Here is a 20,011-nt window from a genome sequence, read left to right as displayed (position 1 = left end):
TATCTCCTGACAGAATTGGTTTTGATATGAGGGCGTCTCAAGATTGAGACCTCATGCCATTCTGGGGTTCTGAATTTCTGACAAAGCAGTCATGCACTACTTAAGTCACCCTATATATTGAGTTGAGCAACTGGGGCTATATACTGAACTGTTGTTGTGAGTCAATGTGAAGGGGGGAAAAGACTGCTATAATAACAGCAAGCGTGTTCTTGGGAGAATGTACCTGGATTCACTACCACTCTTCCTGCACTGTTACCATAGAGACCCCCTCATCCCTACAGTAAGGAGCCTTTGGCTGCCTGGCTCTGGCTTTCACAGGAGAGAGGCATGGGACTCCATGGAGAAGCTCAGGCACCCATGGAGACGACAGAGAGAGAGGCATTCACTTGGCTATGACAGTGTTTCCTTGGCAGCCAGTGCCCCTGTGTACAGTGGCACGTCTGCTTTTGTCACCAGGGGTTGATGACTGAGACAGTGACGACCAGTTGGGAGTGAGTCATTTTTAATTGAAATGAGCTCACCTGGGAAATTGATGCTTTGTAATCCCTGTTAACTGTCCCCAGTCAAAGTTGCAAAATACACGGGTACAGTAGCAGTTCGATAGAATTCCCAAACTGGGACTCAGTCATAGTCATGACTCAAAGTAACCTTCCTCACAGTAGCATAAGGATATACCTGTATGCAGCAAACATAAATGCATGATCCGACCCAAAACTGAGACTTTTTCTTTACGCTACTAGATGTGCCGTCGGTAAGTTGAATGTGTGTGATGCCGTGAGACGGAAACAGATCCTCTAATCATGTGGGAAGATTATGCTAATTACGTTCATTGAGCACCTTCTACACTAACTTCTACCTCAGAAAAGGTCATATTCTTGCATGGAAAGTTGTGCTCCAATTAACACTACAAGCTCAATGTCGGATTCCCAGTATGCAGATTTTGTATGCTTTTCTTTATTTGTAGCTGAATGGCATCTGCTGTGTCAAAGCCAGTGTACCGTTCCTCTTCCCATCCTCAAAGAGAGATGTGACAAAAGACAGACACGCTGTCAATGGATGAAAAGACTTGTGTCTGTCAGTCTTCTAAAACAACTTCTCCATCAAATCCATTCTCTTGTCCCTTTTGTTGTGTTTTGTGCATATTTATTTATTTATTTATTTGAGCTTTTCTCTGCTTCTGTCTTGTGACAGCCTCTACTCGTGTCAGGAATTCAAGCTGGGGGATGTTCAGAAATTACTCACTCACTGAGGTTGAACTGACAGAGTTCTTTCTTGAGTCTCTTATATCACCGTTAAACTCAAGTGGATATGAAGCGCAAGGTCAAGAAATTAGTTAGATGCTTTGTGTTTGGTACATTGTGTGAGTGTATGGAGAGAGAAGGGCACTTCTGAATGCTCCTTATGAAAATCATTTTTTTTCTTCCATGGAGCCTCTCAAAATACTGGTTACCTTGCAAGTTGAAGATAAATTGTCCAATATACAATATCAGTCAACCCCAGCCAGAAATAGCACTACTTCTGGGTGTAATTGAGTTAAGAAACAGAGGGGTTATTAATTTCACTGATTAGCCTGGTGCATTTGCAGAGAAATATCCTGAAGCAGATATCCCTTAAGATCAAGCCAGGGGATGAGAAACACATTGATAAATACCTATGTCTGTAGAAGACATGAGTTAATATAGGATGTGGTCTTCCATATAACACATGTCCAAGGACCTTGTTGCCAGGTGTCTCCTGATCATGAGTGCTTTCTTTCTGCAGAGAGGAAATCAGAATGACGACACTGCTGGACCTAAAGAGCAGTGTGATGAGGCAGGTGCAGAGGAGCCAGTCCCTGAGGGGACGAAGGGAACCTGCAACCTCTGTCAGCAGTCCCCCGTCTCACCGCCCTGACCCTCAACCCCGTGGGTAAGTCTCACAGAGCCCGAAAGAAACTCATGCTCCTCTCACCTGACACTCAACTTTGTCAGGTGTATACCACACAATACATCATGTGTAGGAACTGTGGATTATCTTTCTTCATCTCTACCATGAGTCCTAGTATTCGGCTCATTAATGGGCACCTGTTTTTGCTGTCGGCGGAGCTAAAAGGGACAATGACAGTCTTTTTAAATTGGCTGCCTAGCCGTGTAATAATTCATGTCTTGTTTTTCTCAGTCCCAATCAGCTGGTACTGGGAACCATAAACTTTGTTCTGAATGTGTTTTAATGGGGATGGCATCCTTTGCTTCAGAGATTGGACCTGTTTTGAGAATGCCTTGCACAAATTCTTCCCCAAGGACAGATCAGCCATCTTAAATTCTTAGAGCCACATACAGTCAGACACTTGGTGATTGGGTAACATACCAATCGGCTAACAAATGTATCGACCTGGCACCTTGTAACTTACGTTTCCTGTTTGAGTTAAGTTTCTATCATGCGCTATATAGAACCAAACAATGTTCCTCATAAACCAAAGCAAATTATACCTCTCTTTTATTATTGATGAATGCAATGAGTCATGAAAATGTTCAGTCCTATAAATACTCAGGAAGATGACTGTGCCTGATTCAAAGGCCCAAGTAAATCAATTGTTTCTCCAGGCCTACTTCAGTGCATCTTCCTTTTTATTTTCATATGATGTCAAATCCAAAAGTAATGGCCATGCAAACATTGAGATTTCTATAGCAACCTAAACACGTCAGTTTGTTACATCTGCTCAGAAAGTACAATCAGTTTTATTTTTAACAACTGTACCCACTTTATTTGAGAGGGGAAAAACATATGTGACGATGAATCCAGAACATTGGTTATTATTGTCTTAACACCGTATATAGGCTTCGAACTGAGATCAGCAATTGTTTATCCCTTGTGTTATCTTCGGGTCATTCTGACCCACCGTCGTATTGCGACAACTTTACCGCATACAAAAACAAAGTAAAGCATTTTCTTTTAACCGTTGGGCTGTCTCAGACCCCCCACATTGCGAAGGTTAAAAGAAAATTATTTTTATTTGTTTTTATATTGGGTAAACACAACGATGGTTCGTTATGAACCTTTGGGTCATGTGACCCGAAGGCAGCACAAGAGTTATATAGCACATTAAATCAAATACATTCTAAATAGAATATAAAAAGAAAGTCGATCAGGATCTTTTCGATGTAAGAGACTTAGTCTATCCCTGGAAATAGGATGCCTCCCATACATGATAGAGTGCAATGAGACTGATTACAGTTGGTCCTGTGTCGCAGTGATGGCTCTAATGAACCCACACTCACACTTCCTGGAGGTCCAGGAGGACAGGCGTGTCTTCCTCTGTCAGCCCCCATGGATATGCATCCCCACTGAGCCCAGAGCGCAGCCCCAAGACCATGAGTGGTGACTGAGCTCTCATCATTAGAGAACGGAGAGACTGTTTTTCTTCTTCGTTAACCGTAGACACATACAGTGGCCCTGATCTTGTGGCCCCTCTCATTAGCAGCATGGAAATAAGACTGGGCCCCTCCCTCTATAGCTGACCCAAGATGCAGAGAACCCTGATGATTAAAGTCTTGTGAGAGCTCTGTCGTCAGTCATGTCAAGAAAAGATTGTTGTAAACAGCAATATTCCGAGCCAGAACATGCATAATCATACGGTTTCTCAGTGAAATTGTATTATGTCTGTGCATAGACGCAGCACACCTATTAGCCAGTGATCCATGTAAAGATTAGCAGTGGACAGGAGATTATTATGCAATAGACAGAAATTTCCCCATAGGCTGTTTGTATTCTCTTTTTAAAGTGCTATCTTATGCTTGGACAAAGGTCTTAATTATTTACACATTTTTGAATTGTGTACTATTAAAATAATTTGAATTCTGAAAAACATGTTGTAAAATGTTGACGAGATGATGATTATAGTGAATTGAATATAAAATCAACTGACATTTAATCAACTGAAATGCTCTAACATCAATTAAAATGAGCTCATCCATACTTTAATAAGATGTTCAAATATACTTTAATATACACAATCTTCGCATTGCAAGTTATCATAAGAGAAACATAGATTTTTTTAAAGCAATAATATCAATATTAATCTGTACTTGACTTAATAAATGTGTCATTAAGGATTTACAGAAAGAAACGGTTATTGCTTAGTATCAGTCCAAGGGACAAAGATGACTGTGAAGAATGTATTCAGCATCCTAAAAATTATTAACAGATAACGAGTGCTCTGAGGATCTGAGGAAAAACTGGCAAATATAAGAGCCACAGATGTCATGTACGGTGCATCCGGAAAGTATTCACGGCGCTTAATTTTTTCCACGTGATTTTACAGCCGTATTCCAAAATTGATTCAATAATTTTTTTCCCTCAAAGTTCTACACACAATACCCCATAATGATAATGTGAAAAAAGGTTTTTGGAAATATTTGCAAATCTATGGGAGACTAGTCAGGATCGAGGGAAAGATGAATGCAGCAATATACAGAGACATCCTTGATGAAGCGCTGCTCTAGAGCGCTCTAGACCTCTAGACTGGGCAACGGTTAATCTTCCAACAGGACAACGACCCTAAGCACACAGCTAAGATGACAAAGGAGTGGCTTCGGGACGACTGAATGTACTTGAGTGGCCCAGACTTGAACCCGATTGAACATCTCTAGAGAGATCTGAAAGTGGCTGTGCACCGACGCTCCCCATCCAACCTGTTGGAGCTTGAGGTCCTGCAAAGAAGAATGGGAGAAACTGCCCAACGATAGGTGTCATACTCTAAAATACTTGAGGCTGTAATTGCTGCTAAAGTTGCTTCAACAAAGTATTGAGCAAAGTCTTTAAATACTTATATCTCCGTATAATTTTTGCAAATCTATTAAGAATATGAAGCTAACTTTTCACTTTGTCATTAGGGGCTATTGTGTGTTGAATTTAGATTTTTTTTTTTTTTTTTTAGTTAAGCGTTGTGAATACTTTCCAGATGCACTGTACAATAAATTGTAAATGTCAAGCAATAACTGCTTTACCGACCTAATCGAATTGCAAATGTTCATATATTTTAATTGAAATGTATGTAATTAGAATGTCTTATTCTGTTCAAATCCTGCTACACAGGAAAAACTATTCTATAAATAGATTTGTCAGTCATTTTATGGCCCTATATACCCAAAAGGAAAGTTCCATGTGACCTGGCCAATTATAAACAATTTTCAAAACTAATATTGTCCAAGGAACTTGAAATGTATGTTTTTATTTGTGCAATTCTCTCCTAATTTAGTCTCTAGACAGAAACCGCAAGTGAAGGCATTGAATGAATAATCAAAATAGATTGGAATAATAATAAAAGGCTGTATGGGAAGAACCTGTTTCCTAGCAACATAAAATGGGACTGTTGTCTAGGTTTTGTGTGTATGTGAGAGAGGGAGAGTAATAGAGAGAATGTGGAATCAATGTTCATTTCTCAAACCTTCAAGTAGGTAAAAATTGACCAAAAAACTGAATTTTCGGAAGGCTTATTTTACATCTACAACACCTGAATGAATTATCTGCACTCCCCCACACATCCTGTCTGCTCAGGATTAACAAAGTAAAAGCTTGTGCCTTTCTTGCTGTCAACATGTAAACTTCCTTTGTAATGTCAGACTGGGTCCCTAGACTGCCAAATCTACATTTACTTCACATGAGTCATTTTCCTTTTTCCGTCTGAGTAGATTTTTCAAAAGATTTGATATTACTGTTACTACTTTATTATGTATAAAGGCTATTTATTTTTCACTGTGTACAGTACATGGTCACCAGTCAGGCGTCATGGCATTCTTGTGATGAAGACTTGCCAGCATGATTACCATTAGTCTCCATCAATATCTTGAGGGTGTACCATCTACTCCTGACCCCTGAAGATGGGGAGATCAGTGAGCAGTGTGTTGGCTGCCACATGCCTGCTGGGATGTGATGGAGGCAATAACGAAGCATGACTGGACCATGGGGACAGCCCATCAGCATAATGAGACAGATGGGGATGGAGACAGGCCAGGAGACAGGGACTGAGCTGGAAAAGAGAAGTAAAGAAAACTTTCCACCAAAGTGAACCGGGAGCTAATTCGGAGCTGGTGCTAGAGCCGGTTCGGAGCTGGTTCAATTTGCGAGCCTTCTAAGAACTGGTTTGCTTTTCCACGGACTAGAGAGCCACCACAGAGCCACATCATTACGTCACTGTATACGTCATCTTTTCCTCATCTTTCCCAGCAACGGTAGCGCAGCAGCGCCCAGTGTTGCCAGGTCCGCGGTTTTCTTTTGAAGTGTTGCCGCGGGTTGAATTTTTTTTGTCCGCTGGTTTGGGTAGACCTATTTTGCATGCAAATTACATGAATATCTTTAAATAAAAATCCATATTTTAAATGAAATTATTTATACCCAAATCCTACCCAACTGACTCCAGATCAGCAAGTACACACATTGACATGGACCCTCATAAACACACGCACTGTGCATGTGCACACGTGCCTAATGCTCTGTCTCCTGAGAAAACCTCCTGAAAACTGCTTTTAATTCTGGCATACTAAACATTTGGTGTTTCTTTGTAGATATTACAATACATTTGGCAATGATAGCAATGCTGTTGGACTTTAAAATCAGTGTATATGGTTTGGCAGGGGCATATTTTGAGTTCTGATATTGGGCTGGTTTTATTGGCCTTTGGGCTGGTTTTGATTGGCCATTGGGCTGGTTTTGTCGCACAGACCTGGCAACCCTGGCAGCGCCAAACACAAAGCAGAGCTCGTCTAAAGGCTGTTAGTGTTTAGCAATCCGAAGAACGCGAGGTTGAGATGCGTGTTTTCTTGGCTATTGTGCAATACCCTGGACTAGCAGACAACACTGGCATTATCAGCGCAACATTTTATAAACTTTTGCTCTATAGTGCTTGTGTATTACATTTGTGTTAAATATAGGCTCACTTAATAAAGTTCAAACCAAACTTAAAATGTGTGTCATTTATAGGATTATGATAAAATGCAGCAACTAGCGTCTGCACTGCGATGCTAGCTGCGGTAGGTTATCAAAAAGTCGGAGAAACTTTAGAAATTAGCCGTTTCATCAATAAAATAAGCACATTTCAGCAACTACACTGCCCTTTTCTCATCACGTTTGAATTCAGATGCTGATTTACACGTACCGTTTATCTGAAATATAGAGTCAGATGGCTGAGCAGTTAGGGAGTCGGGCTATGTTGGTTCGATCCCCGGCCGTGCAAAAATGACGTTGTGTCCTTGGGCAAGGCACCCCACCCTACTTGCCTCAGGGAGAATGTCCCTGTACTTACTGTAAGTGGCTCTGGATAAGAGCGTCTGCTAAATGACTAAATGTAAATATGAATTGTAAAAATTTACAGCAATGGCGGTCAAAGGATTCTGTTTGTCACGGTAACCCCGCCCTCGCCCCTGACGCAAGCGGTTCCTACTTTAGCCCACCTATGTTTTGTTGCTACTTAAGAACCACTTTCCCTGGTTCGGAGCCGGTTCTTAGGCTGTCGAAAGAGAAGAACTGGTTCGAGATTAAGCTCTGGCTCCGAACCAGCATCCATAATGCGTTGGTGGAAAATGGATTTGAGGAAGCTAGGTAGGGGACAGAGGTGGCAGGCAATGTTTCCTTTGCTTCTGCTCATGCCAGAACAGTTTTCTGTGCAGGAGGGGGGATGGGTGGGGACGGGTGGGTGAGGCGGTCTCCCAAGGTGTTTTGCTGTTCCAAAGACTCCCTCGTTCAATGTGACTTTATCACCATGGTGACTAGGGCTATGAAATTAGCAAGTGGCACAAGTCAAAGGATTCACCCGCACAGAGAGAGAGAGAAAATAAAAACGTATTTTGTATCTCCCTAGGATCTCTATTCATCGCAGTAATAGATTAACATGGTCGTAGTATAGTGTGAGGCCACTTGAAGCCATCGTGTAGATTATTATTACTGCAGAACAATAAAGCTCCAGAGAGGATAGGCAGTGGTGTGAGAGTTCAGTATGTTGGTTCTTTTTGATACGTGACAAAAACACAGGTTGCTGCGTTTATCTGCTGTTTACACAGGTCAGAACAAAGCAAACAGACAAAGAGACTTTATTGGCAGACTATTCCCTTGGCCTCTCTGCAGATAAAAAAGGTAATGTGACAGCTGACCTAGTGTTCATCTGTTCTATAGAAGTACCGACTACCACTCACTCCCTCTCAAATATCCCTCTCAATAGAATAGTTGTGATTGAATGATTATCTGTCACCGGTTGTGATTGACAGCCCTGCCCATTTTACAAAAAGATATACATGTGCTGAGTGTATTGGCTATGCTAGGCTCCTTTTGAACTTGTCTGGAAAAAGCATGTTATGTTTGCCTAGGTTCTAAGCACATGGACAGGACCTAATCCATATATCAGAGCTGAAATACAATGATGTTTCTCTCTTAAGAGTATGTTTTTGTCTCTTTCCTTTTTGTTTACAAGGGTTCCAGAAGGGAAGGAGGAGTTCTTTGAGCGCATGAACAACATACTCCAGAAGCAGGAGAACATTCTGCATGCTCACAATGCTGAGGTAAACCCTCTCCTGGCTCTTCTCCTTCTCCTGTGGAAATATGATAATGGATAGACATGGGGGATGCACATGGTCAGCACTCCCCCCCCCCCCCCCCCCCCCATGCCACAAGGCCAAGTATGACGTGTGTGGACAGAAGGACAAGGTTGAGTAGAATGCTCAAAAGGCTGGAAGTTCAGCTGTCACAAGCTGCTCTCTGTGGCTATCTCCAGCCTCCTCACTGCCCACGCCAGACGAAGCGGACTCACACTCAGTGGGCCCTATTAAGAGGTTTATCTGAGAGCACTTGATTCCTATAGGCTTGTGGTATTAAAGTGGTGAAGAACAGGCCAAAACATACATCTATGTGATACCTATTGTCTTTTGAGTTATGCTGTGTGTACCGGGACTGAAAGACACAATGTCTTATGGCTGACTGTGACTTCCCCTAATGCCGTGACCGTATTCAGGCTGTCATGGTGATTTTAGATTTTTGCTTCTGAAGTTTGTGAGCCCTGAGTTCTGTCCCCACAGTGCCAGGGAGGGAGCAGCACTGCAGACCCACCCCCCGAACACATTGAGCAGGCCTTTGTACCAGACAGAGCCACCAGGAGGGAGGTGAGTGGGTTGAGGTTCTGACCTGGCTATGCTCAAATTACTGGTAGAGCACCATAAAATGAAAGCGAATACAGATTTTTTTTTATGTTTATGAAACAGATCATAGTCCCATTACCATTGACGACAAAGATACAATAGTTTTTTTTTCTCCAATGACCTGGATTTAATGATGGTGCTGCTGATAAAATTGCATGAGGCTGTATCTAATCATGTGTTTGGGTATGGTTTTCCTCAGCTGGACCTCTTGTATGAGGAGGCGGTGTACACAGTGGTGAACAGGGTCGGAGTGCCTTCACCGGAATATGTCGCCGGAGAAGGAGAGATCTTCAGCTACTTGCTAAAGGTAACCATGCACATCAGGGATTGTCATCATGTCTGAAACACAGAGACAAAACAAGGGTTTAAAATGACGAGGCATTTTAAACTGAGTGTTCCAAATTATCAGTCAAATGTATCATAAATTTCAATCATAAACCGGGAAAATTCCCAATTTAAGGCTGACCACTAGTTTTTGTAATAGGATGTCTCTATAAGTTAGTGCAGATGTGCTTGCCTCAGATCTGATTAAACATCAAAGTCCGTGCCTACCAAGTATCGATGTTTAGCTGTGATATAACAAGTCAGACACTGTCACTCTAACGCTGGCACATCTTGTTGTGCCCGGCTTGTGGCTCTCAGCAGTGTGGTAGCTGACATGGCTCTCTTTAAAGTTCTATGAGGGGGATGAGATGGGATCTGTACAGCCATCTTGTTCTGCTTTATTTCAGGGCTAGTTAGTGGCAGAGCCAAACAGTATAGACATTCTCACTATGAGCTGTACAAACTCCATGACCTGCCCTGCGTGTCTATCGCTAATATGCTCACAGACGCATGAGCCTCTGTGGCACAGTGTGACCTTTCCTTCTCCGCCCCTCTCTGTCAGGTGTTTGATCTGGGTCAGGAGGAGCATGACATTACTCTGCAGAGAGTCCAAGAATCCAAGGTGAGATGCTTTGTTACTTTTTCTCCATGTCCTTTGCTCGATTCTTGTTGCTTACATATTTTCTCACACCCAAGCAACTATCCTCGACCGCTATAAGGGTGCTGTGTCAAAACGATGTGGCCGCTAGTCATTGTGTTTAGACATTTTCCTCTTCCCCCTACAAGGAACGTTCAATAAATAAGGGCCTGGTGAGATATAATGGAAAGATTAACAGCTAGTACCTGAACAGGCAGGAGTCCCTTTCGTCCATCCAACTATGAGAAACCTTTCAAGTGTCTGAAAGAGATGCTGGGATCCTTCTGCAAGGCTTCTTAAAAGACTGAAAGATATTGTGCCATTTAAACGCTCCTTTTTAAAAAGGATCTCAGCTTTCACATGCACAGCAGTCTCTTTCCACCTTTCTGGTACACAATGCCAGGCATGAAGCATCTGACAAAGAAAACAGCCATCGATTACACTTCCTTGGCAGACTCCTGCAGCATGTATGCCTGATTTCTATACCACAGTGAAAGTGCAATAAAAAGAAGCGTAATCTAGGGTTCAGTGTGCGTTCCACACTTAGTGGTTTGGTATAAATGTTTATTGACTAATGGGTGTCTGACTACATGGGCGTACACTTTATTTTACAGAGAGCCAGTTTCTCCCTGAGGGTTTCTGTCATGAAAGGAAAAAATCTAATGGCAAAAGATGCAAATGGTAAGAGATTCATTCTTTTGCCCATTTTCATCAGAGGAATGTTTTCTGTAAATTAATCTGTAAATGTGAACACGAAAAAAATGCTTTACGTAAGGAATTTAGAAAGCCTTTGGTCATATTAATGAGTGGCAGTACAGGATAGATTAACCTGGTCTGTTCTTGGAGGGAGTAAGGCTTGCATGCTTGCATACTTACTGTAAGTCGCTCTGGATAAGAGCATCTGCTAAATGACTTGGTGTACTCAAGTTCTTCAAAGGGACTGACTGAAGCTCTAGACTTGTCATCTTTTCATAAAGCTTTCAAGTTATCCCACTGCTCAGAGCATTGTCTAAAAACACTGTTGGATGATTGCTTTCTCTTTCTGAACCCCAATTGAGTGGAACCTCATTATCTAATAGCACTGGTTCGGAGTGCACATTAACCTTTCTTGTGTGTTCACCGGGGGGCTGGGCAGGGTACAGCGACCCCTATTGCATGCTGGGTATCCTGCTGGGTCAGAGCCCACGAGAGACAGAGGAGAAAAAGGAGAGGAAGTTTAGCTTCAGGAAGAGGAAGGACAAACTGGAGAAGCGTTCCAGTGTGAAGGAAGTACTGGCTGCACGCTGCATCCAGGTCACTGAGGTCAAGCCTGAAACCCTCAACCCCGTTTGGAATGAGCACTTTGCCTTGTAAGCACTGCTTCCGTCTCGTCAGTCTGTGAGAGGTTTGGTGTGCTTGTAGGAAAAACTCCACAGTTGATGATCTGCCCATTTAGGATGTTCTGTGATTCACAACTCAGTGTGACTGTTCACAGGCTTTCTATCACCAATACTGTGAATGACCATGATGACATGAGTGTCTTCTGTGTTTTTTTACATTCGTCCTTCACAGCGACATCGATGATGTCCATAGCGATCTACTTCATCTAGACATATGGTATGTTCACTCAGAAGTCTGGTCTACAGGAAGACTAATATTAGAATATTTTGACGGCACTCTCTTGGATCTGATCTGATCTGATCTAATGCTGGGCATAGGACCATCTCTGATAAACCTTGATCTTTAATTTCCACAGGGATCACGATGATGATGTCTCGGTGGCTGAAGCCTGCAAAAAACTGAATGAAGTCAGTGGATTCCGAGGAATGGGCAGGTAAAATATTCAAAACTTAGTACAGACATACACATATACACTTTGAAGGTTCTGACCCTCTGTGGTTGCATTACAGGGAAGTTAAAGGTTCTTTATTATCAAGACACAGAGGATGTGCTGATCACTTGGACGTGTGTTTCTGTGGTTTGTCGTTGATTATCTCACCAGGTACTTCAAGCAGATTGCTAAATCTGTTCGGTCCAATGGAACAGCAGCGTCTGGGTCCGAGGAAAATGCTGATGACTTCTTGGGGTGCATCAACGTTCCTCTAAATGTGAGTCATCTAAATATACAATAACTTTGGGCCTGACCTTTCCTTGTTGGTTCCAGGGGCTTTTGACGTCATTTTCTTATCCTGTTGTCCATGCAGGAGATCCCTGTTGTGGGGTATGATAAATGGTTTAAACTTGAGCCTAGATCTAGTGCCTCCAAGGTCCAGGGGGAATGTTACCTGATCCTGAAGCTCTTCACAACTCAGGTTTGAATGTCTCCCCACATTCACCAAACTCGCCATACTCCAACACCTCTCTGTTGAAGGTCTAGTACAGACTATTAAAGGAGCTCCTTTTTTATGTTCCTCAGAGAGACACAACACTGAGTAAGAGGGATTCTAATATTCTCATTCACAAGAAAATGCTGAGTCAGATACTGGAGTATGAACATGCTCACATTCAGGTGAAACATAACTTTTAACTATTTGATTTATATTTTATGGAATAGGATATACAGTATATTGTCATTCAATAATACTGTAGGTAGGTAATATTGTTTTCATTTTCAGAAAGAGCCTTACAATTGGAACGGGCAAGTGACTCCACCAGCATGGACTGTGCTCTCCCATCATGCAGTTCAAACTGACCTCTCACCCCTGCAACAGGCCATCATGTCAGTTCATAGATCATGCTGTATTCTGTACTTCAAATATTGTGGTGCTATTTATACTGTAAACACTGTTTGTAGTTGAAGCTCTTTTTTAAGTAAACCTAACATTTCTTGCCAACAAGCCTTCTAACCAGCATTCATTATGAATCATATATGACTTATTACATATTGTTTCACATAGTGAGTCAACCGGTTTCAAGTGTAGTTCAACATATACCTTGCACCGTGTAATGACAAGCTCTTGACACGAGGCGAGAGGTAACGGTCCTGGTTTGATGTTGCCCTCGTCTGCAGCCGCTGGCAGTGCTACAGCAGCCACCACCGGTCCCAGAGGGTCTGCTACACCCTGCTGCTGCGTCTCCTCAGAACCATCGATGCAGAGTGGGATCCCCCCGAGGTCAGAGGAGACTTGGTAGGTCCTCCCTCAGTCCCCCTTTTGTCTCCGTCTCATTCCATGAGGTGTTCTACATTGTTACAGGTTGAGCGCATTTAAAAATGGTAATTATCTCCATGGAGTAGTGGATGTATTAAAACACATGAATTCAGTCTCAAACCCCTAACTAGATATGGAATATAGATTTTGTATAGTTTGTTTTGGTCATGCGAGACTGAGTCATGTGTTGCCTGCATTGTGTTCAGGAGAGGCAGCTGTCTGACAGCTTCCGGCTCCACATAGAGCATTGCCTGGGCCTGATGAAGAGCATGCGTCAGGTGTTTCCCTATTCCAGTCCATCCGCCATCACACGCTGTGAACTCATGCTGAGGTAAACTCACTACCGTCACCTCTCTCCTGCATGCTGCTCAACACTCCACTGGGCCACTGATATGCATAGACATACAGTCTACAGCCATGTCAGTCAGTACCTCAGTCAGTTCTAGTGTTTAGGAGAGCTATAGAACCCAGTCAGTCATTTGCGCGTGATTGGCGGTCATTTTGCCAATAAAAGCAGCTGTGTTTCTAAATCTCAAGTTGCTGTGCCCTTTCTGTATGAGCATCCTCATGGGGTGCCACACTGCAAAGACCAGATTGGAAGAATTGATATCCTGTGGGGTTCTTTCCAATAAGATTTCAGACTCTGCCCAGAGATTGACTCCTCTAGAGAAATCTCACAAAGTACACATGCACGCACAGACGCACGCACACACTCGTATGTCTTCCTGTTAATTGGGTGTGCTTTGCCTTCGGCAAGGGCACAACCTTTGTTCTCTCACATATATATTATTGGGTGTGCTCAAGCCTTCGGCGAGAGCACAACCTTTGTTCTCTCACATATATATTATTGTGAGAATGCTGTTAAGCATTCTCACTATTGCTTTTCAACTTCTCAGTTCTTCCGCCGTTTTTTGGCCTTTAACTCGTTCTGCATACTTTAACCGATTCCTACAACTTTTGTATCAAAACGTTCAGCTCCTTCAGGAGATGATGGCTATGACTTTTGGTATTTCTCACTTTTATACTTTTTAAGACATTAAGGTTTTTGTGCAAATTATTCTCCCATTAAAAGTAATGGTAAATCCTTTCAAATCATTAAAAAGCTTCCTCCTCTTTCAAACGCAACTACTTCAGCTTACTTTCAGCTAGAGACACCATTCAACCTTTAAAATGTTCACAAGACATTCAGCTATTCCCAAATGATTCATCTTTTTCAAATGTTCAGCCAATTTTGAATTATGACAGTTTGAAATACATTAAAATGTTTGCTCCTTCTTGATTTTTATGAATGAGCAGCAAGCAGAGTGGCACACTCTGCTGGCTGCTCTTTTTCTGATATTCAACTAATTTGTCAAACAAATTCCTCTAACGTTCATATAGTTTAACTTACAGAAACAAGTTATACCTTAAAATGTAGGAAAAATTGTCCTCTTTCAGCCAATGTAACTACTAAAGAGCTCACATTTACAGATGTTCAGCTATGAGCCTTGAAGCGAGAGCAGCCTTTCAAATTCTCTCACTAACTTCAATGGAGAGGTGAGTAAAATCAGTCAGAGAAAGCAAGAAGGAACAAGATTTTGAAACTGCCGATAGAGTCGTATTTCTGACCGCACAGACATATAAAGGACATCTCTGGTTTCGGCAGAGTCTTGGGTCTCGGAAAATATCCTTATATTTTGGATTGGACGTATAGTTTTGCGTCTAGGTCAACTTGTTTGAGGTGTGGATGCTAGGTAAATGTTCGTTTTTCTCTCTGCCTAGCTCGTTAGCTATCACAGCTGCGCCATCACCGTGGCAACCAAACAAACAAGCACCAGGAAAGCAAAAGGAACACGTTTTTGAAACTGCAGGTAGAGTCGTATTTCTGACTGCACAGACATATAAAGAATATCTCTGGTTTCGGCAGAGTCTTGGGTCTCGGAAAATATCCTTATATTTTGGATTGGACGTACAGTTTTGCGTCTAGGTTATCTTGTTTGAGGTGTGGATTCTAGCTACATTTCTCTTATTCTCTGCCCTCAGCGCGTTAGCAATCATAGCTGCACCATCACCGTAACGACAGACGCACCACTCAGTCTCTCACACAGGTGATTGGTACGTTTACTTGACCATGAGAAACACGATTACTAGCAATTGTCGGTTTATGCCAATAATACGATTACTCCGTTTACATGTGTAATTAGTTATGCGATTACTCAATAAACGCGTCTACATGATTCTTTTTTATTAATCGTTGTATGCTCCACGGACAAAACTTGCACCATCATCCTTCTGCAACAAAGTGTCGCCGTGTCTTCCTGTATCGGCTCTACTGCTGTATGTTTCATTCCATCAACACATTGAATCCTACTAAGAAAGCCGAGTAAACGCACTCAATGGTAGGCTACATCTGCTACTGCTATTACTATCCCAACTATAATTTCAGCTGTTAAAACGATAATATTCTTGTTCCGACTAGCTAGCCTACTTCTTCTGTTTAACAGTTCAGCTTTCAGCTTCTCCCGCATTGTAGGCTATATTAGCTCTTAGCTTTGTTAAGATGATGCAGATGATGCAGTACAGCTTCCACACTGCCTCTTTTGTGTCACTCACACATTTTTGAAATTCATTTCAGCTTGCGGGTATTTTCTCATTTCTCACTTTTATACTTTTTAAAATATAAAGGTTTTTGTGCAAATTATTCTCCCTTTAAAAGTAATGGTAAATCCTTTCAAATCATTGTTGGAATGCTGCTCCAGCCCCTTTCAAAAATACCTTTCGGTTGCTTTGAAGCTTCAGCTTATAACTTTCTACTAAATTTTCACTTTTCAGCTTTTTTAGCATGGTCAGCTATCCCCATTCAGGTTTTCAGCATTCTCACTGCTGTTTCGCAGGAACAGCCTTTTCTAGTTGGGTGTGCTCAAGCCTTCGGCGAGAGCACAACCTTTGTTCTCTCACATATATATTATTATTATTTTTATTTCTTTTTGCCCCCCTAAAACTCAGTCAATATTTGGCCTACATAGACAACGTAGGTGTCAAAAGTTTCGTCTTGGTAGCGATTGAGTTGCTTCTATTGGAATTTACGTTCCGTTGCATGGTTTAGGCTGAAGTTAAGTTTTTGTGGCGAAAAGTGAAGCTAACGGTGGCTAATTTGCTAGCCACAGTCACTGACGTTACTAACGTCACTACGTCACTAACGTCACGAAAACACGCGTGACTACCTTTGGCAGAACATTCGTTTCGCATCTGTTAACTTGGGGGATAGCTAGGCTAACTATAGCTTTACTGCAAGGCAGCTGCAGAAACGCCACAAGCAAAGAGGCCAGGGTGATAACTATTTACTCATTTTACTTTGTGATATGACACACAATTGTCATGTGTAATGTACAGTATAAGCTGATATTATTAAGGAAGTACATCTACTTTCGGAAACAGTAGTCTACTATTTCACTGAAGTATTAGCATCATGACATTAGCCTCTGTTGCCCGGGCAACACATACTACAGTGGTCTATGATGTAGCGTTATCTGTTTTCAATCGTTAAAATAAACATTCCTCACATATACATTTTCGTTGTAGGATTTATTCTGACATTAGTAAACGATTTGTTGGTGAAATTACCATTACCTGTGGTTTCGAACCAGTGTAGCTCACTGCAACGCTGTAGCTTACGCGAGACACACGACAAAAACATCTAACTTACACAGCTGTTTAGGAAGTCAAACGGCGACAGAACATGTTCGGCACTCCCCTTACTTAAATCAAAAGTCTATCTAACTACTAACCTGAACTTCATTGCCACAGCCTAAACGTTGTCAATCTGTTCATGAAAATAATTAATTTCAGCCTAAACCGTACAACGGAACGTTACATCCAATTCAACCAACGCAATCGCTACAGTACCAAGACGAACACAGCAGTAGTCTAGTACTGTACCGTAGTAGAATTTACCGGGGCAGCTTCTCCACACAGGGCTATATCGCATTTTGCGTTGTTACTGACAATGATCGCTACCAGTGAGCTTTTTATCAATGAGCGATTTTCCACTAAATAAATGTCAAGCTTATTTACGTTTTGGGGGGCATATTTTCAGTTAGCAGATGGTACTGTTTGAATCGCGATTCCATCTTCTACTGCCGGTAACGTCGTAGAATAATCTTCAAAGGGGGTTCTTTATTAATGAATGAATGCAATGAGTAGGCTAAATGCCTGAAAATATCACGAGAAGGGAAAACTTAAAAGACGTTTAAATCATAGAGATTAGGTCAATTTTTACACCGCTCTGCCAAATTTATTCGTTTTGATTCAGCTATGAGGCTGCCTCTTGCAGGGGAAATGAGAAGACATCTATTTCATTCTACACTTCACTCGTATTTTGAGTTGTAATTGAGCAGCAACAAATATATGCTTTTAAATCTATGTAATCTTTATAAATAATAAGTATGCATTTTTATATAAAATATACAGAAATACGGACCCCTGTGCAACCGATGCAAGCAAGCACACCCTACAATTTCCCCAGAAATTGTACCCTCTCTAGTTGTTATTTTTTATTTTTGCCCCCCTAAAACTCAGTCAATATTTGGCCTACATAGACAACCTAGGTGTCAAAAGTTTCGTCTTGGTAGCGATTGAGTTGCTTCTATTGGGATTTACGTTCCGTTGCATGGTTTAAGTGGAAATTACGTTTTTGTGGCGAAAAGTGAAGCTAATGGTGGCTAACTTGCTAGCCACAGTCAATGACGCTACTTACGTCACTAACGTCACGAAAACTGGCGTGACTACCTCTAGCAGAACATTAGTTTAGCAGCTCGTTAACTTCTGGGAGATAGCTAAGCTAACTGCTTTACTGCAAGGCAGCTGCAGAAACGCCACAAGCAAAGAGGCCAGGGTGATAACTATTAACTAATTTTACTTTGTGATATGACACACAATTGTGACGTGTAATGTACAATATAAGCTGATTTTATGAAGGAAGTACATCTACTTTCGGAAACGGTAGTCTACTATGTCACTGAAGTATTAGCATCATGACATTAGCCTCTGTTGCCCGGGCAACACATTTACATTTAGTCATTTAGCAGACGCTCTTATCCAGAGCGACTTACAGTAAGTACAGGGACATTCCCCCGAGGCAAGTAGGGTGAAGTGCCTTGCCCAAGGACACAACGTCAGTTGGCATGACCGGGAATCGAACTGGCAACCTTCGGATTACTAGCCCGATTCTCTCACCGTAGTATGCCAACACATACTACAGTGGTCTATGATGCATCTGTTTTCAATCGTTAAAATAAACATTCCTCACAAATACATTTTCGTTGTAGGATTTATTATGACATTACATTACAAGTAAACGATTTGTGGGTGAAATTATCATTACCTGTGGTTTCAAACCAGTGTTGCTCACTGAAACGCTGTAGCTTACGCCAGAGCCATAGAAAAAGAGTTGCGACACTTCCATAGACTCCCATTGTTATCGAGGAATGCGGAAGTAAAGCGTGTCACATGCGACCTGTAGTTCCAAACATTGCATTTTCCACAGTTCAACCCCATTCATTATCAGTGTCTCCGAAGCAAGTTAGCTGGTAAATTGATGAAAATCCTTCATTTTTTCATATTTTTACCACCACATATCAATTGTTATTAGTAGTATTTCATATAGCTAGCTTTAGATAAAGTTTATCGTAAGATTATATCTTGTTTGATTCGAAACGCAGTTAGAGCTAGACGGTCTAGCTAGTATCTAACATAAGCAACACTTTTACTGAAGCTAGCTAGAGAGCACGTGTATCATAACCAGAAGTCAGTTGGCTTATAGTCTGTCAAATTAGTTCTAATTATTGGTGTTCGTTGGCATACTAAGTCTTCTATATATAGCTCTTATAGACCAATTATTTGTTTGTAAACATTCGGGATGCGCGCGCAATGTGGCTGCAGAAAACCGGGAAAGGATAGCCTTTATAATGGTTAGAGAAGTACACGGATTATACAAATAGTACGATTTAAAAAGACCAAAAAGGTCGAGAAGGACAGCCTTTAACCCTCGTGCTGCCTTCGGGTCACATGACCCAAAGGTTCATAACGAACCATCGTTGTGTTTACCCAATTTTACCCAATACAAAAACAAATTAAAATAATTTTCTTTTAACCTTTGCAATGTGGGGGGTCTGAGACAGCCCGAAGGTTAAAAGAAAATGCTTCACTTTGTCTTTGTATGCGGTAAATCTGTCGCAATATGACGGTGGGTCACAATGACTGATGGGTCAGAATGACCCGAAGATAACACAAGGGTTAAGAGAAAAGTCGATTCCCCATTGATCTGTCACATCAGAATTTTGATTTGCGTTACGAAAGTCTTGAAATTTTAGTGAGAATGTCGCCCGGTAGACCGCATCTTATGCGGCAGCTATGTCTTCACGTCACAAAGTTCATAATCTTACAGTTTTACAGTCAACTATACACCTTAAAAGTCAAACAGGGCAGCTTTAAAGAGATATGGGAATTCAGCTTTTAGCCAGCTGGTCCGATTATTTTTGTGATTTGTGTAAAACTGGCAATCTGAGTGAGACTGCGTCCCCGTTACACTGTTTTGACGTTGTTAGCCTCAGTCAGACTCGGGTCGCTTACTGGCAGTGTGCACAATGTTGTATTTCACTCCATTCTCCACTATAAACGTCAGGGAGGACTGCCTTTTGTAGATACAAGCCTGCTGAAGATAGCCAGCATCTCGGATTTCTTTAACCAAGCCTGTTTCATTCATCATTTGCCTGAGAAAGCGA

At 41.7% G+C, this 20,011-nt stretch overlaps 1 protein-coding gene across 1 annotated transcript in view; it reads left to right on the top strand.

Moving 5' to 3' along the window:
* The window catches only part of baiap3 (BAI1 associated protein 3), a 36,103-nt gene that overhangs the window by 3,336 nt on the left and 12,756 nt on the right, over nt 1–20,011 (top strand). The window contains exons 2-16 of the mRNA XM_062450627.1: nt 1,762–1,908; nt 8,441–8,528; nt 9,042–9,125; nt 9,361–9,468; nt 10,048–10,107; nt 10,737–10,803; nt 11,258–11,471; nt 11,674–11,718; nt 11,858–11,935; nt 12,104–12,209; nt 12,306–12,413; nt 12,518–12,610; nt 12,717–12,820; nt 13,112–13,229; nt 13,457–13,581. Of these exons, the coding sequence (XP_062306611.1) occupies nt 1,775–1,908; nt 8,441–8,528; nt 9,042–9,125; nt 9,361–9,468; nt 10,048–10,107; nt 10,737–10,803; nt 11,258–11,471; nt 11,674–11,718; nt 11,858–11,935; nt 12,104–12,209; nt 12,306–12,413; nt 12,518–12,610; nt 12,717–12,820; nt 13,112–13,229; nt 13,457–13,581 (1,532 nt within the window). The 5' untranslated portion in view covers nt 1,762–1,774. The remainder of the gene's footprint in view (nt 1–1,761; nt 1,909–8,440; nt 8,529–9,041; nt 9,126–9,360; nt 9,469–10,047; nt 10,108–10,736; nt 10,804–11,257; nt 11,472–11,673; nt 11,719–11,857; nt 11,936–12,103; nt 12,210–12,305; nt 12,414–12,517; nt 12,611–12,716; nt 12,821–13,111; nt 13,230–13,456; nt 13,582–20,011) is intronic.

The sequence above is a fragment of the Osmerus eperlanus genome, chromosome 2 (assembly GCF_963692335.1).
Source record: "Osmerus eperlanus chromosome 2, fOsmEpe2.1, whole genome shotgun sequence".
Classification (NCBI taxonomy): Eukaryota; Metazoa; Chordata; class Actinopteri; order Osmeriformes; family Osmeridae; genus Osmerus; species Osmerus eperlanus.
The sequence above is the reverse complement of the archived record's forward strand: the minus strand, read 5'-3'. Positions and strand labels throughout refer to the sequence as shown.